Consider the following 27,540-nt stretch of genomic DNA (forward strand, 5'->3'; position numbering starts at 1 on the left):
GAAGATAATGACGAGCCAAATAAAGCAGCATTGCTGGAAAGGAATGTGTGTGGGTGGGAAGGGGGTTACAAGAGGCAGACAAAGGCTCAGCCTGGAAACTGCTGATAATGAAGAGATGGTGGGGCTCCCCTCGATAGCTTTCAGACTTCTCTGGCTTCTCTCTGTCTTCTTGTAGCTGCTAGTCCCTGCAAAACACATGCCAGAGCTGAGCAGTGTGCTGCTCACCTTGCACTTGGTGTTAAAGGAGGATCCTTCTCACTCCTGTAATAATCACATCACCACCAGCCTGGTCACCAAAATAAACACCAGAGCAGAAAGAATTGCACACACCCCTGTGCATTTAGCACCTAACAGTACTGAGCACAATACAGACAAGTGTTTGTGTTGTGTTCTGTCCTGTCTGTAATATTTAGTCATTTTGGAGTACTTCCAGGAGTCCTTTGCAATCTCAGCTCTTCTGGGGCTCTGGGATTTTTCTACTCCCTCTTCTCTTTTTGCCAGTCCTACCTGATGGGAGACATCAGGGTTGGTTGTTTATCACTCTAATAAACATTTTCCTTTTAAATCATCGGTGAAGGTCCTAGGAGTAGATCTAATTCATTTAGTTGTTGAAGAAAAGCAAGACAAAAACAAGCACCAAGGTCAGTACTGTTGTGCTCCCCCATACCAAAAGCCTGTCTGTTGTTCCTCTTCCATCATCAAAACCTGGAAACCCCAAACAAACCACCTCATTCTTCTCCCCCAATGTTCCCAACTATCTGCTTGAAAAATCTGCTTGTAGCCTGGAGGGACCCGAACCTCATCTCGCCTTTGTCCACAGAAGAACTTGCTCCATGAAGGATTATCCCACCACCCTGCCCCTCCAGCACCAACCTCATTCTCTGTTTATTTGTAGTGAACAGCAAGAGCCTGAATGAGAGATGTGGGACTCCAGGCAGCTCTTCCAAATGCAGTTTATTGCATACAAAATGCAGTTTATTCCATCCAAGATGTCACAGCAGCCCAGGGTGGTGGGTGACAGAGCTGTGCCCACAGCTGTCAGCTCCAGCTGCAGGCAGGCCTGCAGACCCTTTGGTTTTGGTCACAGTGCATTCTAGACTTTTCTTTGCTGAGCATCTTCATACAGTAGAACCAATCTATCCCTTCACTTTTATGTCTAGCCCATCATAACTGCTGTCATTGCCATATTCATGTTACTGCTCTCCAATCACTAACAGTCAGTACATCACAGTTTAAGCCAGAAGTTGTTTCTCAGTTTTCTTGCAGTGGAAAATTCTGAGACCTTTTTCTCCTTGCCACATCGGCAGGCTTGTTTGCCTGTGCTCTCTTTCTGCTTGGTAAAAACATCTTCTTGTTTGGGTGGGTTTGTCCTTTGCTCTAAGCCATAAAAACCCCTTCTAACTAACACACCCTTTGCCTCCTTGGTTGGACAGTAAAAGTGGCTCAGCAATTCTTTTCTTCTCTATCAAAACTTGCTTCCATCTCTATTCCTTCATCAGATTCTACATTCAAAAATCTTTCTGCCCAGCACACATATCTGTGAGACTTTCTTGTCAAACTTTCATCCTTCCCAACAGTGAACCTACACTGAGTCAACAGCAAAATCTTTCTCACAAAGGAGGGAAGCAGGAAAGCCCTCTTGGCTGGGGAGTTTCAGTGATAAGCATTTCAGAAGTGCTTATCATGTCCTAGACATGGCCTTGCCCCAGCCACAGCCTGACTGGTGCCTCTGCCATATCAAACACCTGCAGCAGGTTCACCTTCTTCAGAGCAGCTCTGGAGAGTGATCTCAGTCTGGCAGAAGATGTCACTTTTGTTCCTGCACTGCTTTTTCTCCCGCAAAGGGAAAGAAAACACTCTGTGACGCCCACATTTATCAGACCTGCATCTGTGTTACAGACCAAAGTGCAGAACAATAGTGACAGGGAGTGAGGCTGAGGTTTCCCAGGAAATTGCAACACCAAACTTCCTCATTTTCAGGCTTGTTTTATAGACCCTGAGAAAAAGATCTTAATTTTTTTTTCTTTTAATTCTCTTTTTAATGTGCCAAGTCTGCGAGTGGGTTGTTTTTGTGCACAGTTAAACTGAATATGAAGCAGATTGCAAGTCCCTTAGATGGGTTTCTGGAAAGATCAGATCCTGAAAAGTCTGGATCAAAGTCTTGAGAAAGATGGGAAAAAGATGGGACCCTGAAGGCATTCCAAGGGCATTGCCAAGAGCCTTCTTGATGAGGCTCCATCAATGTGGGTCCTCTTGAATTTCTTCACTGTCATATTTTTTTTTAGGCCCACTATTTATAATTGTATAGGCATAAAATTGGCACAGATTAATTAATCTCTTGTGGCAAGGGGAAAACAATGCATTAACTAGATTAATGACAAGAAAACAGCAATTTCATGTACTGCTGGCTACAAATTTCTTCTATGCAAATGGTCTGACAGCTGGAATTTAAATATTCCCTCAGAAAAGCCTGTAACCTCTTTAACTCTAAACATTTTGACCCTCTGGGATTATGAGCCCCCAGCACAGCTAAACAGAGCAATCCTCAATTGAACTTTACACTGTCACCAGGACCTGGAAATGTTCAAGTCTGTGGGAAAGGGAGTGCTCCTGGGTCAATCACACGACAGGCAGACCCTGTCCAGGCAAGGTCAGATGGAAAAAACCTTCCCCTCTCACAGAAGGAAGAAAATAAGAAGGAAGGAGTTGGGAAGGGAATTTCCAGCTTCCTTCCTTAAAGTATATTTATTCCAGGGCTTAAACTGAGGAGAAATGGCCTCCTTTAGAGGACAGCACTGGAGTCTTCTCCATCAGGAGGAAAATTTTCTTGTACCTCTCTACTGGTGTCAAATGCAACCCCCTGTTGTTTCAAATTTCCACTTCTGTCCCTATCTCGCGACCTTCTCTCTTGCTTTTTGTTGAGCTCTGTGTTTAAGCAAGATAAACTTTTACTCCCCATTCCCTGCTGGAGTGTGACTTGCCCTGGGCTTGCTCTTGAGTCCCTTTCAGCCACCTCAAGGACACCTGGTTTGGGCTGTGGAGGACAAAGGTGTCAGCACCCAGGACGTTCCTCTGGCTGCCCTGGGTGGTTTGAGACCCTGGCAAGGGGCTCAGAGACCTTGGCACAGAGTCAAAAACACCTGTAGCTTTGATTTTAGCCCATGGAAACAATTACCAACTTTGTGTGAAGATTTACAAGCCACAAGGGTTTGAGTAGAATGATAGTGAATTTATCACCAGGGTGAAAAAGTAGAATTTTGGGGTTTTAGAATAGGGGTTCAAGAAGCAAGATGAAAAGATCTAAACTTTTCCTGTCCTTCTTCTCTTTCTTCTTGTCCTCCATCTTCTACTAGAATGGTGACACTTTTTGATGAGTTTAGAGTAGAGACAGACTGTCTGACATAAGGAATAGATATTGGAAAATTATTGTAAATAAAGTACAGGTAGTTCTTAATATGAAAAGCTAACACCACCCCAAGGGCAGGGACTGTGCCACAACTGCTGGACAGATCTCAGCAGGTCAGAGAAGAAAAAATAAACAACCTTAAAAAACAAAACCAACAAATCTCAACTTATTCTCCAGTCATGAGGCTAAAGGAAAAAAAAACAACTTTCTAATGCCTGGAGAGTCATCTCAACCACAAAAACCTGAGATATGGGCAGCACCAAGGGCCTGCAGCACCACTGCTGTGGTGAGAACTGAGAGCAGGGGCTGCTTGGTAGGACCAGCCCTCCCAGTGTCCCACCCAGCCCTGCTCAGGCAGGAGATCCTGCCCTGGTCCTGGCTGTGCAGATCCATCCTGCCAGTGCTCTGTGCCACTGTCCAAGGGACATAGAACCACCTGGAAGGTGATCTTGGAGCCCTCTCAACGCTGTGGTGTTGCCATTTCACTGCTGTTGTGGAGGTGAGTTGGGGGCTGTGCAGTGGGGACTGGGTACAGCTTGTACCTGTTTCCCAGCAGAGCTGAGCCAGGATTTTCTGGTAATCCAAGAAGGGGATTAAAAAAAAAACAAAACCAACCCAAAATAGTCTTTTATTTTGATCTCCTTGTCACTTCAAAAGAACAATTCAATCACTGCTAAGCTGCTAGAACATTCTTTGCTCAGTTCCTCAGCCAGAAGTGGCCAGACTGCCCTTTTTAAGCCTGGCAAGTTTCTGCCAGCCAAGTCCCTTGCCTTCTGCTGTCAGCTCTCCCTCTCAGCTGCCTGGCACTGGCCCTGGCTGGAGGTGGAGGTGGCTGATGCCCATGGCCACCTGAGCCAGCAGGTTGTTTCCTCCCCCAGGCAAGGCAGAGCTGGGTGCTCCCCTGCATGGCACCATGCCCCATTTCCTGGTGTGTTTGCCCTTTTGTTAGGGCTGGCACATTTTTCTACAGAGTGGGAAAAGAGAGAGCAGAGCTGGCTTTTGGAAGAGAGCAAACTCCAAGGGTTGTGTCCAGAGCCCCTCCTGCTGCCTGCAAGGTTGGGTACCCTGGCACTCAGTGAGCCTGTAATCTGTGCCTGGTGGTAGATTACTTGAAGCTGGGGAAAGGTGCTTGGAATATCTGTGCCCTTGGGTTTTATGGCTTAGCTGGAGGAGGAGAGCAGCAAAACTAAAAGTACTTACATGTTCAAAGCAGTGTTTTGTCTCAGAGGGGGAGCAATGAGTTCTCAGAGTCGAGCCCAGGCTGTGCATTATTACAAGCAATAAACCTGCTGGGGGTTGGAACTAGCTTGAGCTAAATGATGAAACACCCTTCCCAAACCCTGCAGCACATCAGGGGGAAGACTGGAAAAATTGCACAGCAGCCTTTGCTTAAATTGAAGCAGTTTGATAAAAATAAAATGTTAGTAGAATGGCTTGTGGGGTTGGCTTTGGATTGACAGCCTTGAGAGGGTTTCTGGAGGGGGCAGCTGAGTGGGATGTTCAGCCCTCAGAGCTGGCAGCAAGGTTTTCCTGTCAGTTTGAGGCTTCAGCTCTGCTCTCAGGACTGGAGCAGGAGGAGAGGGAGCACACAGACCTGCAGGGATGGCTGAGGGGGCAGCAGGGAGGAGGCAGCCTGGCCCCCACACCAGGGCTCTGGCCCTTCAGATCACTGCTGCTTCTCCTGGCAAGGGGCTGGCTCTGTTTGCTGTCCCCTGCAGCAAACACAGCTCCAGGGCTGAGCAGAAACAAAGGCTTGAGGAGCCTGAACTGTCTGCATGCCAAGATTTATGTGCAGTGGCTTAAATCTGCTCGTTTAGGAGTTCATAAAATGTAAAGCACTTAAGGAGAGGAGAAAGGAGAGCTGTAAGGAGAGCAGTGTGGTCCAGGAGCATCCCATGGATTCTCAGTGTACTTTCCAAAACCCAGCTATCTTGTGGAGACAGCTTCCTAGCAAGGAGCATTTGTTGACTGCATATATTTCTGTCTGCAGACATAAAAATTTCACTCAGCCCTGCGTTTGAAGGGAAGAAGAGCAGCTGAGAAAACATTTGCCCTTTTTCAAAGAGCTTTATTTACTTTGGGATCAGAGTGATTCAGCATGGAGGCACCAGCCAGGGCTGGAGGCAAAGCTGCATTTGCCTTGAAGAGAGAGTTAAGGATTATATCAAAAGTGCAATTTAATCCTGCTATCATTCACTTGGAAGCAAAGTGCCTCCAATTTACTGCAGAAACTTCTGGAAGTGATGTCCTCAGGCTGTGAGGGAGTGAAACACTGGGAGATGGTCTGAAGGCAGCCAGCCATGGGCATGGCCCTCCCTGCCCTGTTACCATTGTAGAGCTGAACATTCCCACCCCAGGACCAGAATCCAAGGGAATAAGGAAGAGTGGAGCAACCAAGGGTGATTTGACACCCTAGAGCCAGCCTAGACAGCACAGTTGGCCTCTGCATTTGCAGGGGCTGTCACTCTCAGGGTGACTCTGCAGAGGGAGGCTCTTCCTTGCCCAGAGGTGACCACAGTGGTGGCTTTGGGACAGGCTGGCACTGGGACAGGGGACATGGTTTAGTGCTGGCCTTGGCAGTGCCGGACTCAATGATCTCAGAGGGCTTTTCCAACCTGAGTCATTCCATGATTCTCTGGTTAATCCCATTTTGTGTGGTTGGCAGCTCCTGGAAGATGAGATGTTGGGGTGCTGGGGTGCTGGGATTCTGGGATTCTGGGATATTGAGATATTGGGATGCTGGGATGTTGGGGTGCTGGGATGTTGGAAGGCTGAGATTCTGGGATATTGAGATATTGGGATGCTGGGATTTTGGGATGCTGGGATTCTGGGATGCTGGGATGTTGAAATGCTGAGATTCTGGGATATTGAGATATTGGGATGCTGGGATGTTGGGGTGCTGGGATGTTGGAAGGCTGAGATTCTGGGATATTGAGATATTGGGATGCTGGGATGTTGGGATGCTGGGATGTTGGGATGCTGGGATGTTGAAATGCTGAGATTCTGGGATATTGAGATATTGGGATGCTGGGATGTTGGAATGCTGAGATTCTGGGATATTGAGATATTGGGATTCTGGGATGCTGGGATGTTGGAATGCTGAGATTCTGGGATATTGAGATATTGGGATGCTGGGATGCTGAGATTCTGGGATATTGAGATATTGGGATGTTGGGATGTTGGGATGCTGGGATGCTGGGATGCTGGGATGCTGAGATATTAGGATGCTGGGATTCTGGGATGTTGGGATGCTGGGATGCTGGGATTCTGGGATATTGAGATATTTGGATTCTGGGATGTTGGGATGCTGGGATGCTGGGATGTTGGAATGCTGAGATTCTGGGATATTGAGATATTGGGATGTTGGGATGCTGGGATGTTGGAATGTTGAGATTCTGGGATTCTGGGATGTTGCCATGTCATGAGAGGCAGGGAGAGCAGAGCAGGGTTAAGCTGGCCCCTCAAAATGTGCAGCTGTGAGAGCCTGGTGTGATGGAGAGCAGTGGCCTCTCCTGGGGAGCCTCCAGTGCTGATTCCCACAGTCTGGAGCTCCAGGAGGTGGGGAAAATCCCAGGGCTGTGTCCCTGCAGATCTCTCAGGCACGTCCCCATCTCAAGGGGCCCCTGGGTCCCAGACAGAGGTGTGTATACACAGCACAGACAAATGGGATTTACAGATTTACAGACACCAGCTTCCTGGCTTACTTTCCAGCAGCAGGAGTGTCAAGAGTGCACAGAAGGCTGAGAAAAACAGCTCTAAAAGGGGAAAAACATTTGCAAATGTGTCTGCTCTCCAGGCACTCCTGGGAGAACATAAGGAGTAGGTTTGGAACAAAACCTGACACCTTCATCTCCTCCTTTAGGAACAGTTCAACCTGCTGAAAATACATTATTTGACTCAAAAACAGTCTGGGAACTTAAACATTACCCTTATCCCTGTAGCTCCAGCTTCTCCCAGCCAGCTCTAATGCCCACAGGCAGGAAGGCCTCCAAGGCAACAGCATGATGCTGAGGAGACCCACCACACAGGGGGATGGTCCATTTTTTGCTGAAATGTTTGTAATTAAGAGCTCTGGCTCCCTGATGATGTGTGTCCTATAAAGTACTAAAAATAAAGCCATTAAATAAAGGAGACTGTTGCAAGTCTTGAAAAACAAAACAAACCAGGGGAAAAAAAAAGGCATTTTAGAAGGAAGCAGAGTTTGGACTGCCTTTCCAGGCCTGGGATGGTGCTTCTGCAGGTACAAACATGGATTAGTGGATGTAGCTGAAGCCATGGAGTGGAGTTATCCACACAAACTCAAACTCTAAATGAAATCTGGTGTTTGTGCCCTTTGGATGGCAGCCACGCTGCTTTCCCAGCCAACACCATGCTCCAGAAAGCAAAGTGGATGCAAGGACATACTTGTGTCCATTTTTGATAATTCCCACTTTAGCTTCCTGCTCTTCTCTGCCACACTCAGACAACACAGCCTCGAGAGCAGCTGCTGATCCTCCAGCTCTGCCCTCTGCCCAGCCCGCTGGGATACTGGGATGTTGGGATGCTTGGATGTTGGGATGTTGGGATATTGGGATATTGGGATGATGGGATATTGGGATGCTGGGATGTTGGGATATTTGGATATTGGGATATTGGGATGATGGGATGTTGGGATGCTTAGGTGTTGGGATATTGGGATATTGGGATATTGGGATGATGGGATGTTGGGATGATGGGATGTTTGGATGTTGGGATGTTGGGATGTTGGGATGATGGGATGTTTGGATGCTGGGATGCTGGGATGTTGGGATATTGAGATGTTGGGATATTGAGATGTTGGGATATTGGGATGCTGGGATATTGGGATGCTGGGATATTGAGATGTTTGGATATTGGGATGCTGGGATATTGAGATGTTGGGATATTGGGATGCTGGGATATTGAGATGTTGGGATGCTAGGATGTCAGGATATGGGGATACTGGGATATTGGGAGGTTGGGATATTGGGAGGTTGGGATATTGGGATGCTGGCAGTGGTGTTGCAGTGGTAGCAGCCACTATTCCAGGTTGCTCCAAGCCTCACCCAACCTGGCCTTGGACACTTCCATTGATGGGGCAGCCACAGCGTCTCTGGACAATTGTGCCAGGGCCTCCCCACCCCCCTAATATCAAATCTTAACCTGCCCTCTAAATGATCCTTTTCCATCCTGTAATCCATGAAATTCTTCTGAAGACTGTTAGAAGACAAGCAAGGATGCCATGCAATATTTCCTCATGAAAGCAACATAACTAGACACACGTGGCTACTTGAAGGTGGCAATGCCAGGTGTCAGATGGGAGCATCTCCAAGACTTTGGGAGGAGGTGGATTCCCAACTCTACCCTGATGCCTGTGCATGTTTGGGTTTTGGAGCTCAAAAATATGTCTATATTTGTATATATGTATATATTTGTATATATGTATATATTTGTATTTGTAGGGTTTTCAAAACAGCCACTGTTCAAAAGCTGCAGGGGTTTGGTGGGGATGGATGGATGGATGGATGGATGATGGATGGATGGATGGATGGATGGATGGATGGATGGATGGATGGATGGATGGATGGATGGATGATGGATGGATGGATGGATGGATGGATGGATGGATGGATGGATGGATGGATGGATAATGCAAGTGGGAATAATTCTCTCTCCATGCTCTGGAGGGAGGTTGGTAACACCAGGTGCAGGTGGGTTGAAACCCAAAGGGAGGAGCAAGCTGTTCCCTGGTGCCATTCAATTTAGAAAAGCAGCCAGGCTGTGTCTGGCAGAGTGACAAAACTCCTTGTTTCATGACTCATTTCAGGAGAACAGCTTTGGTAAGCAATAATTTTGCACTTCTGTGATTTCAGAGGGTGTAAACTAAAAAAAACACAAACCAAACAAACCGAAACAAAAAGAATTCGCAATAAAATAAATAAAATAAAAAAAAAAAAACATGAGTTGAGCCCTAGTGAGAACAGGCCACAGGGCTGAGGGCTCAGCTGTGTGCTCTGAGCCAGGATTGGGGCACACTGCTGCCCCTGTGCCTCGGGGCACGCCAAGCCAGGCAGAAATGGAACTGCCTCAGCAAAACCCGGGCTGGCTGCACACCAGGCTGGCTGTTGTCAGAGCAGGTGGCTGGGAATGCAGGGCAGGAATTGGGGCTGAGGATGTCTCCTCCCACTCACCTGCTCAGTGACTCAGCCCGGTGAGCTCATCCCGGGAAGCAGGAGGGTGCTCTGCCAGCCTGGCCGGGTGGAAATGCCACAGCTGCCCCAGGAGGTGCTGACCTGCACCTGTGATGCTGCCCTGGAAGTGGGAGCCTGAGTTTCACAGTGCTCAGCAGTGCACCGAGCTGGGGGCAGCCCCTGTGTGGGGTGCCAAGGTGTGGAGGAGTAGAAAATTTCCCTATTTTCAGCCTTCCCTTTCCTGTTCCTTCAGGCACAACAAAATCAGCGAGGCCAAGGCAGCCAGCCTGCCTGTGCAGCACAGGTAATCCTGTTTTATCCCCCTGGAGGGCTCTGAGTGAAGCCATAAGAGCTCCACAGTGGGGATCTCATGGGCTTTTAGCATCTCTGCAGCACCATAACAGGCACACACTGCACATATTTTCCTCCCACGTCCATCCCCAGTATCACCACCTTACTTTTTGGTGCCGTGACAAGCATCCACAGGGATCACTGACACCAAAAGAATGAGAGACTGCCATGGAAAGCCCTGGCACTCTAATTTGTTTTGAAAGAAAGATTGTTTTCTTTCCACTTCCATCTTGAAAGCAAAGGATTTTGAAGCCCAGGAGAGCGCCACTAGCCCACCCACCGGGATTTTGCTCTTCACTGCTCCCTCCATACGCTGCTTTTCTTTCTCTGCCGTCTCTGAGCAGCCTAGGAGACGAAAAGGAACTTTGGAAAGGGTAGCTGAGTCTGCAGCCTGGGCTGCTGCTGCCCTCTCCTGGGTCGAAGGTGGCCAAGAAACCAAGAGATTTTTTTGTTTTTTTTTTTTAAAGAGATCCCTGCAAGCCTGTGTTCATGTCTTTCATCCTTGCAGGGAGCAGCCCTGGAGGGTGCCAGGCCCAGGGGGGCTGCCCAGGCTGGCCTGGCTGTGCCATTTGAAGGCTGATTTGTTACCAGATCCCTTCAGGAATCCCAGCACAGTTTATGGCAGGACAATGCTTGGTCAGCTTGGAGTGCTGTGCTGACCCAGTGCTGTGGGAGCTCAGGGTTTCTCACCTCATTTGCTGCCTGTTCTGTCCAGGATGGTTTTATTTATATAAAACTGAAAAGCCTTCTAAAGAAGGGGCTGTGGCTGATTCCTTGTGCTGCAGACAAGTTCCCGACTCTGGCACTCACCTTGGCTCTGCTGCCTGCTGGAACAAAACCTCATCTTGCACCTTTTGCTCTGTTTTACCCAGGCTGGCCCCTGCCCAGGACCCTCTCCTGGCCAGAGGGAGGCACCAGCCAGGTGAGCACCCAGCCCTTCAATGCAGGGGGGATCTCCTGCTTCTGCAACCAAATGGGGGCACCCTCCTTCCAAAATCTGAGCCTCTGGGCTCCTATTGCTGGCCTCTCTAAAATGTGGCCGAGAAATCATAGAAAGCTGTAATGATTTGGGTTGGAAGAGACCTTAAAGGCCATCTAGTTCCACCCTCCTGCCATGGGCAGGGATACCTCCCTCTAGGTAGGATGCCTCCCTCAGGATTGCAGGTTCCTCAGGTTCTCCAGACAGAAAATCCCATGTAGGTTACCCATGCTGGGTGTAGTCCATGGGCACCTACAGAACACAGGAATAACAGACAGTTACTGCCACAGTTAATGATAAGAGGATGATGGAGCCTCCCCTGCAGCTCTGAGAGCCTTTAATTCAGCAATTGGCTCATGGTTTCAGGAGCTACTTAAAGGCTTATTCCAGTGTTAGTGCCCTGTGAGAGGCTGGGAGCTCAGTGTTGGAGGGTTCTGAGGAGCCCCAGCTCCCTTCTCAGTGGAGCACAGGAGAAGGTGGGCTCAGTGGTCTCCCTCTTCCTTCATCCTGCCAGGAGTGAGAGGCTTGGAGAGAGTAACACAGACCCACATCTCCCAGCTAAAGGAGAGAGGAGCCTGGGGAAACAAGCTGTGACTGAAGCCCTCCCTGCCACAGAGCATCCCACGGGTTTGAGCCACATTTGGGCTCCAGGGACCTCTGCAGATGTGCTGCCAGAACCCCGAGGTGGCCAGGAGCAGCAGCTGGACATCCACGAGGTGGTGCCAGCCCAGCGTGGAGGGAGCTGGGTGTCCTGCACACCCCTGGCTGGGAGCTCCTCACTTTTCCTCACTCACCAGCCCAGATCTTGCTTGCCTGCTCTTTTTGGTCGTTGTTTTATTTTGTTTTGGTGTGGTTGTTTTTGATTTTTTTTTTTCTTTTCCTCTGGGCTTGACTCATATTGAAGTTGGCTCCACACATGGAGCCGCTCACGCTGCTCCAGGTGTTTGAGAGCCAAATCAACCCACTTACAGAAAACACTGAGTGTTGGAAGAGCTGGGGAGGAGAGGAGCTGCTGTGCTGTGACCTATACCTCCCTGGCAGAGCCCAGGCACGAGGCCACCACCATGGGCTCTGGGACATGGGCCAGGGGGGAGCTGTGCCTCCCTGCCCCTGGTGGGCCAGGCAGCACCTCCAGCCTCAAGTCCTGGCCTTGTCTATCCCGCCAGAAGAACGAGCTGCGTGGGCAGCAATTCTTCCCCAAAATGCTCTTCCAGGCAGCAGTGGAAAACTCTGTCATGGGCTATTAAATATGAAGCCCCTGAGCCACAAATCCTGCCCCAGTCGGAAGTGCCAGACTATTTATACACTTCCATGGAAGAGTCATAGCAGACCCTTGGCTGTCTCTGTTGCTTTTTGAACATTTTCCAGTCCTGCTGTATGCTTCCAAGACAGGGAGAGCAGCAATGTGCTCCATGAATTATGGATGTGTAAAGGGTTGTAATGATCCTCTCCCTTTTACAGGCTCTTCTTTTCCAAATGATTTTTAACCTGTGCCTCTTGGACCATCTGGTAACTCCAAACACTCCTTCCAGGGAAGGGGGAACTTGGGGCACATTAGAAAGACCATGAAAAGAGGAGAATGGGAAAAAACACCTTTGTCCCCACTCAACACCAGCTGCCATTTTATTGTTTGCTTACCCAGTGTCACAGATTGTTGTTCACCCCGAGCTGCTGATGGGCTCTTTACCACAGCGACCACACAGAGGTGGAAGCTGTGAGCTGGAGGATTGGACACCAGGTTTTTCCCAGCCTGGATGGGAAATGGTTCTTCATTGTTCACCATCCTCTCTGCTCGCTCCTCTTCATCCTCCCCTGTGGCTGGGAGGACTGGGAGGAAGGCAGGAGGCAAATGGTGTGGGAATATGGGAGGTGGGGACCAAGGTGGTGAGTCCTGGGGGTGGAGCAGGGGTAGCCTGAGCCATTCCTGGTCCTGGGGGCAGTGGTGGCAGCTGCAGCAGTGCTCCCCATCCCATGGCACGTTGGAGCATGTCCTGAGAGGACACATCCCTGTGCCTGGAAGCAGCATGTGATGGGGTAGGAGGTGAGAAGGGAGCACACATGCTCCCCCACCTGCATTCCCTCCATCTCCCCAACTCCTGGCAAATGCTGGTCCAGCCCCTGCTCTGCCTGGGAGCTCCTGCCCCCATCCCTGGGAGGCTGCAGGCAGGACACCTGAACAGCTCTGGCTTGTCCCTCAGCCTCAGGGTGGGGACAAGCAGGACCAGGCACCCAGGGCAGCTCCATCCCCTCTGGAGCATGAGGACAGGGAGGGGTGACACACAGCAGGATCAAATGAGGAGCAAATTCTTGGTGTCCTAAGTAAGAAAAGCCAGTGAGGTATCAAAGCCTTTGGGGCTTGAACATTTTTGTCCCACACTGACAAACTGGAACAGAAAAACCCCTCTTCCCAACCTCTCCCTGCTGTAAGAGCAACGTCAGAGACGCCCTTGGGGCCCCAGCCCTGCCCACAGTAAGATTTTCAGGGCCAGGGTCAGGGTTGTGGTGTGCCAAGATGCTTGATGAAGGCTTTGAAAGGCTTTGCCTTATCTGCTCATCCTCATCCTCACCATCCATAATTGGTCCCAGCTCTTTGCCCCCTCGGCCATCTGCCCGCCGGCCGCGCTGCCGGTGGCCCCGTTTTCCCCTGGCTCCATCCTGAGCACCAGGACTGAGCCTGCTGAAATCCCCACTGAGGTGGGATTACCAGGCACTGTCTGGAGCTCAGATCACCTGGGTTTTGCAGTCTTGGGCAGGGGACAGAACTTTGTGGAAAATAAAGATGGAAGAGGTTGGGAGTGTAAGATGTGTCCTAAGGCTAAACAGCTGATTTAGCTCCTTGGAGGCTTCATGCCAGAGGAATTGGTTTTGCTGGATGTTTTAGAGCCTGCTTTGGAGACAGCCACACTTCCCCATGCAGTTTAATACTTCAGGCATGATGGAAGAGCAGCTTAAGGAGCCATTAGCACTGTGGCTGGCAGCCAGCAGGGGATGCAGGGGAGGTGGGGTGGGTGTGTAAAAGGCATCGTGGCACACAAGGCCCTTCCATCTCTCCACTGCCACATCCAGGGAGGGGGTTTGGCTGGCCAGTGAAAATAAGCTGGAAGAGAAAACATGTCAGGGTAGCTCCAGCAACATCACAGCAGCCCCCTGCACAGGATGGGCTGGGAGCCCGTGGACATCCTGGCTCAGTTCAGCCAAAATTGAGGCCAATGGCAGTGGGCAGTTCTGGGGTGTTTTTCTCCAGCCTGGCAGGAGAAACACAGACCCTTCAGCTGAATCAAGTCCTCACAGAACAGCCCTTGCCCTCCCCCCACCTCCTTCATCTTTTTGCAAACCTTGAATTTTTCCCAGCCTAGCAGTGTGGACAATGGGGGACCACTGCCAGTAGCTTGGGGAGGGGCTGTCCTGAGAGGTCCCCACCAGCTTTAGCCCTGCTTGATGATAGGTGCTTGGGTTTCCAGGGGAGTGGAGGACTCACTGAGGAAGAGGAAATATTAAATTGCACCTACTGGGCAGAAGCCACCCCCATTCCAAAGGTATCCTCTCCTGGGATGTGGCTTTGTGAAAGCCATGGCACCATCCACAGCCAGGAGCAACAAACCCAGGACTGGGGAGAGGCCAGGGAGGCTGGGGAGAGAGCAGCTCTGGTGACTTAGTCCCAGCTCCAGACACACCATGCTGCAGGCCCCAATTGCTGGGCTGTAGCCTGGACCACTCCAGACCCCAGAAGCACATCCAGGGGCTCCTCCCAGCCCAGGCAGCACCCCGAGGCACAGGAAAAGCAGGAGCCCAGGCAGCCAGGGAGGAACAGGAAGCAAGATCCTTTATTGTACACAGTACAGAATGTAATGCAGCTTTGCAGGAGATACATAGCCCTGCTTGAATAAAGATATTTCAAATCAGTCCTCAGATTAACTCCTTCTGCACTGCAGACCTGCCACACCGAGCAAATGGTTAAAAACCTGTCCCCAAGGTGGGGTTCCCAAAACCGAATGCTCCCCGTGGGGAGAGCAACCAAGTCATTGTAGAGTTAATCTTCATACTTCCCAAAAAAAAAAAAAAAAAAAAGGAATCAGACAAAAAAGAAAATAAAACACAAAAAAAAAACCAACCAAAAAAAAAAAAACCAAAACCAAACAAAAATTCCAACCGAAGCTAACTAAAGAAGAGAAAAAATTCCTATACAGCATTTACAACAAAACATGTAGCCTGGTGCAGGGGAGGCAGGTATGAATATATGAGTGGTGGAGGAGTGTTAAGAGGTGCAGCGAGGGGTGGGGGGAGCTGGAGAGAGGTGGGGTATTGAGGAAGAGGGGTGGGGGACCCCCCATCCCTGCCCACCTCAGCCTTACAGCCCAGCTCCGAGGCCATGCCGAGCAGGGGGAGCGTAGCTGAGCCAATACTGGGATTCAGGCCTGGCTCCCCTGGGAAAGAGGACTGGAGCAGTGAAATGGAGTGGACCAGATCCTTCAGCAGCCATCCCAGGAAGCCACGGGCATCGAGGGCTCCCCCTGCCACCAGGAAAGCCACGGGGGCGTCCCCAGGGGCTCCAGGGACAGCGGCCGCGCTGCAAAAAATAGCTTTGCCTTAAAATACAAAAAATCTACAAAAATCAGTTTAGAAACCTTTAGTATTTTCCTAAAACATCCCGAAAAAAAAAAAAAAAAAAAAAAAAACCAAACGTAGAGGAAGTTAGTGTCAGGGTCTCCTCCCCCAAAATGCAACCCATGGCCCATAGCCAGAGCTGGGGAGGATGGAGGGCACGGAGAGGATGCAGGAGGTTCTACGGGAACAACAGGAGGTTACATGGGGAGGGGGCTCAGGAAGAAGGCAGAAGGCTCCTCGGGGTTGGGGTAGGATGCTGCGCACATCAGCCCCAGGGTGCTGGCCCGGGCGGCCCCCCCGCATCCCTCCTCTCTGTGCAAATCAAAGCCCTTTCCACCACACAAGGCAGCTACGCGGATTGTGCTCGATGCAAAGCAGATTGTCGTGACAATTGGCTCGGCAGCCACGCAGCCCAGCCCTGGGGCACGGCCAGAGCCAGGGCCTGGGAAAGAAGAGACTGCAACTTTAGGCTCCCGGCGCCCCAAGACATCACACTGATGCACGGCAGGAGGTGCCAGCCACGGGCAGTCCTGTGCACTAGCCCTTGGAAAGGAAGGGTGGGAATTCGGCGGCGACACACGTGGGGCGTTTTAAATTCCTCGAATTTGTGTGTGTGCACCCATGCTGTTTTGTCGTTGGGGTTTGTTTGGTTTGTTTTTCCCTCTCATGGACAGCCAAAAAATATTCTTTAGAAAACCTCGTTTGCCCCAGGTGCATGCGCTAGTGCCAATGGCTCTGCCGGCCGGCCGAGTCAGTAGGCGAAGCCCTCCGCGTAGGGAAGGCTGCCGCAGGGATCCATCTCCAGCAGGAACGCAGGGCTGTCCTCAAAGTGTGTCAGGGGCACCGTCTCCTCCTCTGGCACCGGGCAGTCCGGCTCTGTCTTCAGGAAAGGGCGCTGGTTGTCGGGATAGGCCATGGAAAAGAGGGCGTCGGGGTCGCAGACGAATTTATAGACGTACCGCTCGCCAGCAACCTGCGGGGAGGAGGGAGAGGTTGAGGGGTGCCCTGAGCATCTCCCTGCCCTGGGGGAGCACCACACACCTCACATGGGACCTAACCCCTCTGCTGCTGCACGCTGGGACAGCAGGGGACGGTGACACCCTGCTGTGACCTCACCTTCTGCATGATGCCCTTCTCGTAGTAGTAGCGCAGGGAGCGGCTGAGCTTGTCGTAGTTCATGGCCGGTCGGTTCTTCTGGATGCCCCAGCGCCGTGCTACCTACGGGGAGAGAGGGGGCAGCTGTCAGGGCTCCAGCCAGGGCTGGCACGGGGATCCTCAGGGGGAATCACAACTGACATGCAGGCTAGAGGCTGGTTTGAGGGGGCTGGGGCAGCTGGAGCGAAGGTGTCACCGTGGTCTGGGAGTGGTTTCCCTGCCTGCCATGATAAATGGTCCGGCTGTGACCACACAGCCACAGCCAGATCAGGGGCCAAATCAAAAGTCATTTCATTAGGCAGAGCCTGCCAAAAAAGCTGCTTCAAAATACCACAATTTCCATGCATGGCGCAAGAGATATTATGGGTAATTACCCACAATGCGCAGCTCGGTGCTGCCTACAGCTGCTCTCAATTACTCCCCAAACAGCTCCTTCCTCTGTGTCACCCTCCCGTGGAGCCATGTGGCTCCAGCACAGAGCTGCTGCTGGAAACCCAGGGCAAAGGATGGGAGCAGCTTGGGAAGGAGGGAGCTGTGGCAGAGCAGCAGAACTCAGCAAGGCACAGCACAGAGGCAACACCGCCACGGCTGGTGACCACCGCCAGCTTTGGGAGCCAGCACGTGCCACACCAAGAGGCAGCGGAAGGTACTGAAGGAAGGATCCACTCCTGCATACCCCACAGGCACTCCCCAGCTCCAGGGCAGGACCTCTCCTACCTCTTCAGGCTCGATCAGCTTGAACTCCATGCCCCGGCCGGTCCAGGCGATGAAGTGGGCGTTGGCAGGGTCATCCAGGAGGGTGACCAGGAACTGCCAGAGCTGCAGGGAGCCACGCCGCTGGTAGGGAGGGCCCTCACGGTACAGGGTGGGCTCCTGCTTCACTTTACCTGCTCACACAAAAACACCTGGTTAAACAGCCTGGCTCTGCCCCTCTCCCAGCCTGTGCCACCAGCAGGAGACACGTACAGCAACACGGGTCATCCCTGTGCTGAGACACCTGAGCAGGATCAGGTCATGGGGTGGGAGAGGTGCTGTGGATGGTGCTGCAGGCAGGTAGGTGTCAGTGACAGAGATGGAGCATGGCAGTGATGCCAAGTTGCCACATGGGACGATGCTCAGCAGCTCTCAAAGCACCGTGCCAGCACTGCTTGGCTTTATAAGCCAAGCACTGCAGATCCCAGCGCCCCCACATCTTCCTCTATGAGCCCCAGTGCCCCTGCAGGCTCCTCTGGGGCCAGATTCTTACCCTCCAGCCTCTCGGGTACCACGCACGTGTCATCAAAATACAATCGTGTGTCCTTTTCATATGAAAATCCTGCAGGGAAAAGACCCTTTGTGAGCAGAGGGCCCCTCCACTACCCTGGGTTGATCTCAGAAAACCCTGCCTTGGCTGAATCCAGCACAGGACCCCATCCACAGCTCTGGGAGCAGACCTGTTCCCAGTTACTTCCGTGGCTGAGTGCTGCGCAGCTCTGCCCCCCTCTCTGCTCCCAAAGCCTACTGGCAGCTCTGCATTATCCCAGATTCCATGGTGCTGGCACATGCGGCTCTCACAGGCCCCAGGGGCTCCCATGGATGTTTTCCAGGTGCCCAGGGGTGCTGCCTGCCACAAGGGAGGGGTGGGATGGGGCACGACAGGGGACAGTGGGGGAGTCACTCACCGTCATGGCTGTTGGGGAAGACATTCCCCCGTAGGTACGAGGACTGGCAGTTAGGCACTTCTGAGGGGGAAATGAAATGACATTAGGGCTGTAAACCCTGTGGGTGCCCCCATGGATGTGGCAGCACGTTCTTGACCCCAGGCATGTCCTGCAGTGAAGTCTGGGAACCCTCCCCCCTCCCCACGCTCCCTGGTCTACTGCATCCACCCTCAACATCGGGGAAAAGAAACCCAGTATGATTTGGGGTGGCACTGGAATGTAGACTGGAGCAGCTGGAGTTTTCACAGGCCCTACATGAAGGGAGGCACTGCTGCACCTCCCCTACCATCTGCTTGGCTGTGCCACCCTCCATTCCGAGCTTGGGGTATTTTTAGGTCCTAAGGCGATTAGAGGATTTTTCCGTGATGCTGGTAGGGTCCAGCAGCCAGCAATCACAGCTGGCCCTAGGCCAGAGCAAAGGGGGGACCCACCAGGCACTGTGGTGCACCCCAGCCCGTGGCTACAACCCCAACCACACCATCAGGTGAACTCCTGCTGTATCCCCTGGCTTTGGGAAAGGAGGAGAGAAAAGGCAAAGCAGTGTCCCAGCACCACAGTGCGTGAGGCTCAACCCTGCCACTGCCACTCTGATGGCAGAGATGCTGTGCTCCCCGGAGTGTCCCTGCTGTAAGCCCACCCTGCTGTCCCCTGGCTCACACCCACCTGAGTCAATGCAGTAGTCCCGGGGCTCCTGCTTGATGCCCATGGGGGGCTGGAAGCTGTGCCCGGGGGGGCCGGGCAGGCCAGGGCCGCCGTGCTCGTAGAGAGGGTCGTGGTACTCCTGCTTGAATCCCTGAGGGGGGCGGGGGGCAGCAGGGCCCAGGGGCTCCGACAGCTGCCGGTGGTAGAGGGGGCGGCCGTCCCCGGGGACCCCGGCCTGCGGCGGGAAGGGGTGGCAGGGCTCCGACAGCTGCCTCTGAAACCTGGGGGGGAAGGACGTGGCGTTACCGAGGAGTTGGGGGTCAGCTCCCACCCCCAACCAGAGCTGCCTGACAGCTGGGGTGCTCCCACAGCAGGCTGGGATGGCTCCTCAGAAGCACAGCCACCACGGGGTGCTGAGAAGCCCTGTGCCCCTCTAAGCACTGAGGACCCCAAGATGGAACAGCAGGATAACACACGGGCCACCACAGTAAAGCGCTCTGGCCTTCAGGTATCTGGAAAGGAATGAGAAAAGGACCAAAAAACCACCCCCCAGTGCTGATATCTCTGTAAAGCAGGAAAATCTGTGCCCAGCGTGGGGGGCAGGGGCCAGGGATGCTGAGCACGGGTGGGCGCTTACGCAAAGCCAAATCCACTCCGCAGCTCCAGCCGGCTGCTAATCCGCCCGCGCAGCTGGGATTAAACCTTGAACTCGACAGCAGGGAGCACTATTTTGGGCTCCCTGGTGCTGCCACCACTGCTCTGAGAGCACGGTCTCTGCCGGTGGCGATGGACCAGGGACCATCCCGAGGGGGTGCCGCCACATCCCCTCGTCCTCCGGCACCTTGAAAGGTGATCTTGGATCTCCGTGCCGGCTCCTCTCAGCCGGCCCTGCGCCATTTGCCTTTGTAACCCGAGCCCTCCCAGCTGCCGGGCTGGGATTACTCCATTTCCGAGCCACGTCCCTCTGCCCTTCCTGAATGAAACCCAAGCCCCGTGCTGGCACGGTGCTTCCCAGGGGTCGCAGCCAGCCCCCTGCACAGCCTGAAGGTCACACGGAGCTTTGCCGGGGAGGGATGTTTGCCTGCTGTGGGCACATTCCAAGGGCTTCCCTGGCCCCACTGCGTGGCCTTTGCCAGGCTGTCACATCTTGTCCAGTGCCCACAGGGGTGGCACGGTGGCTGTCACAGCAAAGGACATGCAGAGGCCACAAGCAGAGCACCTACTGAGAGTACCCACAGGAGCAAACCCAGGGTGAGGGAAGGGACTGGCAGAGCCTCCAGGGACGTGGGAGTGATGGGGACTGAAGCCACAGCCTGGAGAGGAAGGAGGGGACAGGGGTCTCCCACCACAGCCCACAAAATCATGGTGATGCCATGCAGTGCACGGGGAGCTCTGCACCACCCCCAGGCCAGGGTGCACATGGGCAGGACAGAGATGGGCACAGCTCCACAGCCCAACAGGGCTCAGGAGGCAGAGCTGCAGCGGGTGGGAATGAGGAGAGCAGGGCCCTGACTCGGGACCAGCACCTGCTGGAACCGGGGTGGATGCAGGAGTCAGCCTCTGCCTCCCCTGCCTTTCCCAAGAGGGAGGCAAAGGCTCTGCCCAATGCCCAGGAACTGGGAGGAGCAAGAGAAAGAGCCACAAGATCCCGGTGGGAAGCGGCAACTTTTGCCACATGGGACCACAGCCGACAACATTTGTCCCACCAACTGCAACCGCAGCACGGGGACAAAGAGAAATGCTTGTGCCTTTCTCCCCCATGCCTCGGGACCCACCCCAAGAGTGCCCACCCAGCCCTCCTGGGGGCTGCCTTACCTGTGCTCTGCGGGGAATTGGTTCTCGGACATCATCTTTGGCATGTGCATGGGCGGGTGCGGCGGCCTCGGCACGGCGAAGGGCGGCTGCTGCCGCTGCTCCTGCAGCGCCTGGGGGGCCGGGGCAGCCCCGTGAGCGGCCGCTGGCCCGGCGGGGCCCGGCGGGGGCGGCGGGGGCAGCGCCGGCCCGGGCTGCGCGGGGGACACCGGCGTGGCGGGCGGCGTTAATGGCTTGAACCCGGCGGGGGGTTTCCTGTCGTAGGCACTGCCAAGGGAGAGGGGCCTGATGGTGACACCGAGGGACAGCACCGCGTGGCACAGAGTCCCCCCGAGGGTTCTGCAGGCAGCGGTGTGCCCGGGCTACCTACCAGCAGTTGTAGAGGCACTTGTCCCCATAGCCGGCACAGAGAGCCTGCTCGTGGCTGCAGGAGGACAGCTCCGAGGACGGGCTGGGCAGCTCCCGCTTGATCTTGGCCGGAGGTGGGGCGTGCAGGACCACTGCAAGGACACCGAGGAGGACACGGGCTCACCCACAGGGGAGAGGGCGGTGGGAGCATCACCCCTGCAAGCATCAGCTCTGTGCTTGGGAGTAAGGGGGTGATTTTGCTCTGGAACGGGGGTGATGCGGTGCCCCGCCAGACCCCGGCACGGGCTGAGCAGTGAGCCAGGGTGGCAGGGGAGGGCAGAGCTGGGACAGCCACAGCAGCCCAGGACGTTGTTCTGAATTGCTACAAGGGCTGTGAGGCAGCTCCACAACAGCCTTAGATGAGACACGTGCTGTCAGCAGCCCCTCAGGGAGCGGAGCAGAGCCCAGGCACCACAGACACAGAGCAAGGCGTGACAGACTGGAGCTCCAGGGCCCCACAAACACCAACCCACCCGCCCTCACTGGGGCATTCCCACTCGCAGAGCTTTCAAGTGGGATCCACCTTCCCACAGCCGAGGTGGTCCAATGGGATCTAGTCCTGGGGTCCCACAATGGTATGAGCTCAAGTGACAAACATCCCATTAAACCCAAATCCTCTCCACCCACTCCCAAGCTCGCTTGCTATATATATAATTATAAACTGAGTAATATACGCTTAAGCTAATTAATTTCTAAAAGCAGGCGCCCTAGGAAAGGGAAAGCGCCTCAGAGCTCTGTACCTAAATAGTGCCTCAGAGGAGAGCCAAGACTAATCGGAAGTGGAGTATTAGCTTCATGTGAAGCCTAAACACAGCCCAGCTACACTGGAGAGGAGCAAATAGCTCCAGGACAACTGTTCACAGCTTGCCAGGTAATTAGCTGCTCCCCTAATTTGTCAAAACCTTTAAAGAGCTGCTGACTCCCCCTCCTACCCATCCCCCCCGTGGAAAGCCCTCCATACAGCTGGTACCAAGGGCATAAACCCCCCCCTCCCCTCCCCAGAAGGATTTGAAACACAAAGCCCAGCGCTGAGCCAGCACAGCCCCCCACACACCTTCCCCCCAAGCCGGATTTATCCCACTCCTCCTTCCCCCCTCCCCAGCGAGCTTTTGCCACTCTCAGCACTTCCAGCCTTAAAAAAGGGGGCCAGCACGGCGGCAGCAAAGCACAGGCACCCCGTGAGCCATGGGAAAGCAAAGGGGAACTGGCTTTGGAAGGGCTCCAGCTGCCTATCGCGGGCATGGCTCTCCCAAACAGGCTCCGTGTTGTTGGAGCGAGTTGTTTTTCCGCCAGCCGTACAATGGGGTCTGGTTATTCATTGAAAAAAAAAGAAAAAAAAAAGCCTCCAGTCCCCGAGCAAGGCACCACCCTCCATTCACAAACACTTCGCTGCGCTCCATTCATGTGGCTGAGGGAGGGAAAAAAAATAAAAAAAATAAAAAAAAAAAAAAAAAAAAAGAAAAAAAAGAAAGGAAAAATTTCCCCAGAGCTTAGCACTGCCATTCAAAAAAAAAAAAAAAAAAAAAAAGGGAAATGAGCCTTAAGATCCTAACAGAGACCAGCTGTCCGAGCCGGGGCTCTGTGCAACGTTTGGATTCCTTACACAAACACCGCGGGGCCGGCCGGCGCTGCTCAGCACGACCGGCTCCAGTGCCAAGCTCACGGCCAGCGAGGCTCTGGAGGAGCCTGGGGGGCACTGAGGGGCAGTTTTGGGGGGAAGGCGCTGGGGTTGGGCCCCAGCAGCCAGGCAGGAGGAGCTGCCCTGCCCCAGCACCCAACACCTCAAAGGAACGCCGGGTGCACAAGCGCTTTTACCCTTTCCGGTCCTGCCCTGGGCACTGTAATTAAAAGCTAAAAAAATATAGAAAAATACTCAGAGGGAGCAGCTCAGCTACACAGAGGGCTGGAGCAGATGTGTCAGCAGATCCACACCAAGGCTGAGCCACGGCAGCAGCGGGGACACCCGAGGGTGCCTGGCAGCCCCTCTGGGCTGCTTCAGCCTCTAGAGGTGGAAGGAGGCTGGGGAGGCTCAGACAAACCCTGCCAGGGCCATACAAGCAGTGGAACTGGAAATGCCCCTAATGCCAACCCCCAGCCATCTCCCATGGAAAAGGGTGACACCACAGAGCCGCTTGGGCCTTGAATTCTCAGTGAATCCCTTGATGGAGGGCAGGGCAGGTTATTCCCACCCACCAACACGACTGGACCTCCATGAGACCAAGCTCAGAGAGTCTCACTCCTCTGAATGAGCCAAGGGAGGGCAAGCAAGCCACCACTTCCAGCCCAGGGACACTGGCACCCACTCAAGCTGCCACCTGGGAGCCGAGCTCTGCGCCTGCCCCTCCATCCCCCAGCGCCACAGGAGGCACCCAAGGTCACACCAGGAAAGGAGTCAGAAATAGAAACCAGGATCCTGCTTTCCTTTGTTTGGACAACTCTTCCTCACAAACAAACCTCCCTCTTTCATTTTGGTGTGTAAGAAACTCCGGGCCCTGCCTGTGGTTGTTGCCACGTGCTGCCTGCACAGGGAGGCCACAGGTACCCTGGGAGAAAAATCACTTCTTGTGGTGCTTGATCTCCTCAGCACGATCCCATCCCTTCCCAGGTACTTCATCAGTGGAGACATAACACTGTATGTCCACCCTCAGCCACAGGACCACACTGCTGGTGGACTCACAGCCATGCCCAGCCAGGGGTGCAGCATGCTGAGCTCTCTGGAGTCACCACAGCCTCCTGGCTCCTGTGGAAGGATCCACCACTTCCCTGGGCAGCCCACAAACACTGAACCTGGCCTCTTGCCACCCAGTCCAGGGCACTAAGAACAATGCATCCCTCATGTGGAGCAGCCTTGCTTTCCTTACAGTGGGATTTCCTCCCCAGCACAGCGACCCACTGCCCTCTATATTGCTTTGCTACCAAGCCCCAGCTTTAAGACCCTGTCTGCTGGGATCTTGGCTATGGAATTGGGAACAGAGAGTGGGTATTAGAGAGCTGCACGCAGCTATGAGGGGGTTTCAGCAAGGCAAGAAGGATTCTGAGCATCTCCAAGACTCCCTGTGGCACATTCCCCCTTGCAGTGGGGTCCAAACTGAGCCTGGTTTGTCCCTTTTTGCTGCTGTGCCAAGGAAGCTTGGTCCTGGGAATGCAAGATAGGGCACAAGGCTGAGGTTTGCTCAGGATAAGAGGAGCAATTTCCTCAGGGAAAAGGCATGGAGCCACACAACTGCAGAAACAGAGTCCACAAACATCCACAGGGACTAAGGAGGGATCTGCCTTTCCTCAGAAGCCAAGGGATGCTGAACTCCACTGTGGCTGCCAGCCCAGGAGGGCAGCACGTCCCTGCTAGTGAAAGCTGGGTGCAAACCTCAGGTGCACCAGAGCCATCCTTCTCTCCCTTTCTACACGGCACACGGCTCAAAACTGGAGTTTCTCTGCTCTGCAAACTCTCTCTGGTGCAGGGATGCAGGAGCTGGGCTTCCCATTCCCCACTGCCTCAGCCTGAGACCCTGCACAGCCAGCCAGCGCTGCAGCAGCAAGAGAGACCTTTGCCTTCTCTCCCCAGGCAAGTTAAAGAAGGTTATTGCTGCAAGGAATCACGCAGGCAGATCTTTCAAGTGACAAAACAGTTTCAACACCAGGTCCACAGGCTGAGCAGATCAGAACATTTAAAGAGTCCTGACCAAATAAAAGCCTTTTTCTTCTTCTCCTCCTTTTTCCTGCATCACCCAGAAAAGTTTGTCTCTCCTCTCTGAGCTCTTCAGGTTACAAGGAAAAAGAGACTGCCAAAAGGCACTGGAAACAGCTTCAGCTTCAAGAGCCACCCTCCCACGCACACTGCAGTTTCTGCTGCTCCGAGCAAGAGCTGCTGGGCTGTGCTGGGGATGTCAACAGACCCTTGTGTTTCTGACTCCGGGCTCGCCTTTTATCTCAGGGGAGACAGGGGAAAAAAAAACACATCTGAAACTTGGGCTGTCTGGACGGGCTCAATGGCAAGCTTCCCACTCCAGAGTAACCAAAGAGCAATAATTAACAGGCGCTTGCTGTCGGAGGAGATACCCCGCTGCATGCTGTGACAGAGCTGGAATGAAAAATCTGTTCGACTGCAGGCTAAATTTGATTTCCTTCGAGTTCCTGAGCTGCCTGGCTCAGCAGCAAAACCCCAGCCACCGACACCAAGCCACTACTTGTGTTTGCCAGGTAACAACTCCAAACATCCTGAATCCGCCCCCGCTCTCCCCCGGCCGACCCCGGAGCGGCTCCCGGAGCTGCGCGAGCCCCACGCGCCATTCCCCGGCCCCTGCCCTCGCCACCAACCCTCTCTGGCAACGCAGCACGGCTCAGAACCAACTCTGGCTCTTATGCAATTCACCAGGGACTGCGTTTTCACTGGCCTCCTTTTAAAGAGGCTGGCTTGCCAGTGATTAATGCTGCTTAAAGCGGCTCAAGTTTCACCGCTCGCGCTCGCTCCTGCCAACAGCGCCGGGCCAGGACTCTGAAAAGCTCTAGAAACTGCAGAGATTGTGGCTAACCAAGCAGCCCAGCACGGGTTATCTCTTCCACTTGAAAAGGAAAAGGAGGGTTTAGAAGGGAATCCAGCTCACTAGGAACAAGCATCACGCCTCAGAGGAGCCCAGAGAGCATTCAAAGCTATTTCCACGCATCTGGCCAGGGTTTTCCCCATTAACAAAAGGCAGGACGTTGCACGCTGCATCTCGATGAGCCCAAAGCACACGTGCTTTCTCCCAAAAGCCCATGATTTCACGTTTCAGCCCCAGGAAAAACTGCTTTCCCAAGGAAGCAACTCCAAAGCCAGTGCAAATGTTCGCACGGGCACCCAAACGTCAACCCCCAGAGAGCAAAACCCTGGAACAATCACTCACAGTTGTCAGACTGGAAATCTGGGACAAACTGTTCGTCATCGGGGACCTGAGCTAAAAAAAACAAACAAAAAAGTGGGTTTATGGCGTTTTCAGTTCACAAAAAGATGCTCACAGAGAGATTTTACATGGCAAAAGGAGGAGGTGAAGACTTGCCTTCAGCTAGCCAGGCCTCTTGGAGCTGGCTGAGATCCTGGAAGAGCTCTGGAACAGAGTGAAAGACTTATGTGCCTCACAGAAGAATAAATAAAACTGCCATTATTTGCAGGATTATTTCTAAAACGACCAACACGAGGCAAGTGGTCTCACGGGGCCAGCCCTGCCTACCTTCCGAGTCATGGGCCAGGTCAGTCTCCAAAAATTTCCTTTTCCTATCGGACCCCGGCCGGCCTCGGCCCTCCTCTGTGCAGGACTTCTGCAAGGAACAGGGTGACAGCCGCCCGTGAGCGTGGCAGCCCCCAAGGCTGGGGGTGTCCCCCCAAAGGATGAGGAGCGGGTGACCCGAGGATGGGGAAGGGGTGCCCCCAAGGTCGGGGAGCAAGGTGTCAGCGGGGGATCAGGGTGGGCAAACTTACCCCGGGGCCCATGAAGGGAACCTGCTGGTCGTAGAAGCCGTCCATGGTGCGGGCGAAGCGGGCAGTGCCCCCGGCCCGCTCAGCATCGACGCCGGCCCGGTAAGGGGGGTCCCGCCCGGGCTCCGGCAGGTGCGCGGCTGGGGGGTGGAGGGGACGAGGAGGGGGAGGGGTCACACCCTGGCCTCCGCCACCCCCGGGGCTGGCTCGGTGCCGCCACGCCTCCCCGGGGAGCCGGCCCGCTCCTGTCGTGGCGGGTCGCAGCCCCCCGGCTCGTGATGTCACCTAATTTCTATAGAAACGGCCGTGACATCACGCGCCGTGGGAGCGGGAGGAGGCAGCGGGGCGGGCCGCGCTTCGCTTCGCCTCGCCCCCCTTCCCTTCCCTTCCCTTCCCTTCCCTTCCCTTCCCTTCCCTTCCCTTCCCTTCCCTTCCCTTCCCTTCCCTTCCCTTCCCTTCCCTTCCCTTCCCTTCCCCCGCCCCTCACCGCTGCGGGGCCGCGCCGCAGCCGGGCTCGTTCCCACGCCACCCCGCGCGCCCCATTCATAAACTCCTCCCTCCCTCCCCCCCCGCGCTTCTCCCCCGAGCGCGCGCTCGAGCGCCCGCTGGCGCGCGCCCCCCGCCATTCACACCGCGCGGCCCGCGCCATTCATAAACACCGCCCCCGCCCCGGGCCCGGGCCCCGGCCGCGCTGCGCCCCGCCGCCAGGCCCCCACGTACCCGGCCGGGGCGCCGCAGCCTCAGCGGCAGCGGGACGAGGCGGGAGCGGGGCCGGGGATGGAGCGGCGCCTCTCCGAGCCCGGGCACCGCGCTGCCGCTCTGCGCCGGCCCGCAGCCCCCGAGCC

General features: G+C 54.2%; 1 protein-coding gene across 1 annotated transcript; it reads right to left on the reverse strand.

Annotated features, from left to right (window-relative positions):
- Positions 1-14,693: 14,693 nt before the first annotated feature.
- On the reverse strand, positions 14,694-27,540 carry ETV5 (ETS variant transcription factor 5). Its single transcript, XM_084212313.1, has 13 exons — positions 27,416-27,540; positions 26,699-26,835; positions 26,451-26,538; positions 26,280-26,327; positions 26,127-26,177; positions 21,209-21,338; positions 20,842-21,105; positions 19,048-19,307; positions 18,346-18,405; positions 17,931-17,999; positions 17,402-17,571; positions 16,646-16,747; positions 14,694-16,502 (listed from the first exon to the last, which is right to left on the reverse strand). The coding sequence occupies exons 2-13, from the start codon at positions 26,741-26,743 to the stop codon at positions 16,281-16,283; spliced, it is 1,509 nt and encodes a 502-aa protein (XP_084068439.1). The 5' UTR covers positions 26,744-26,835; positions 27,416-27,540; the 3' UTR covers positions 14,694-16,280.

The sequence above is a fragment of the Fringilla coelebs genome (assembly GCF_963513975.1).
Source record: "Fringilla coelebs genome assembly, chromosome: 10".
Taxonomy (NCBI): Eukaryota; Metazoa; Chordata; class Aves; order Passeriformes; family Fringillidae; genus Fringilla; species Fringilla coelebs.

Coding starts and splice junctions, on each gene's coding strand:
- ETV5 (XM_084212313.1), bottom strand. CDS start 26,743: ATGGACGGCTTCTACGACCAGCAGGTTCCCTTCATGGGCCCCGGG. Junction 21,106..21,208: donor AAGTGCCTCTACAACTGCTG/GTAGGTAGCCCG, acceptor CTCCCTTGGCAG/TGCCTACGACAGGAAACCCC. Junction 18,406..19,047: donor GGACTACTGCATTGACTCAG/GTGGGTGTGAGC, acceptor TTTCCCCCTCAG/AAGTGCCTAACTGCCAGTCC.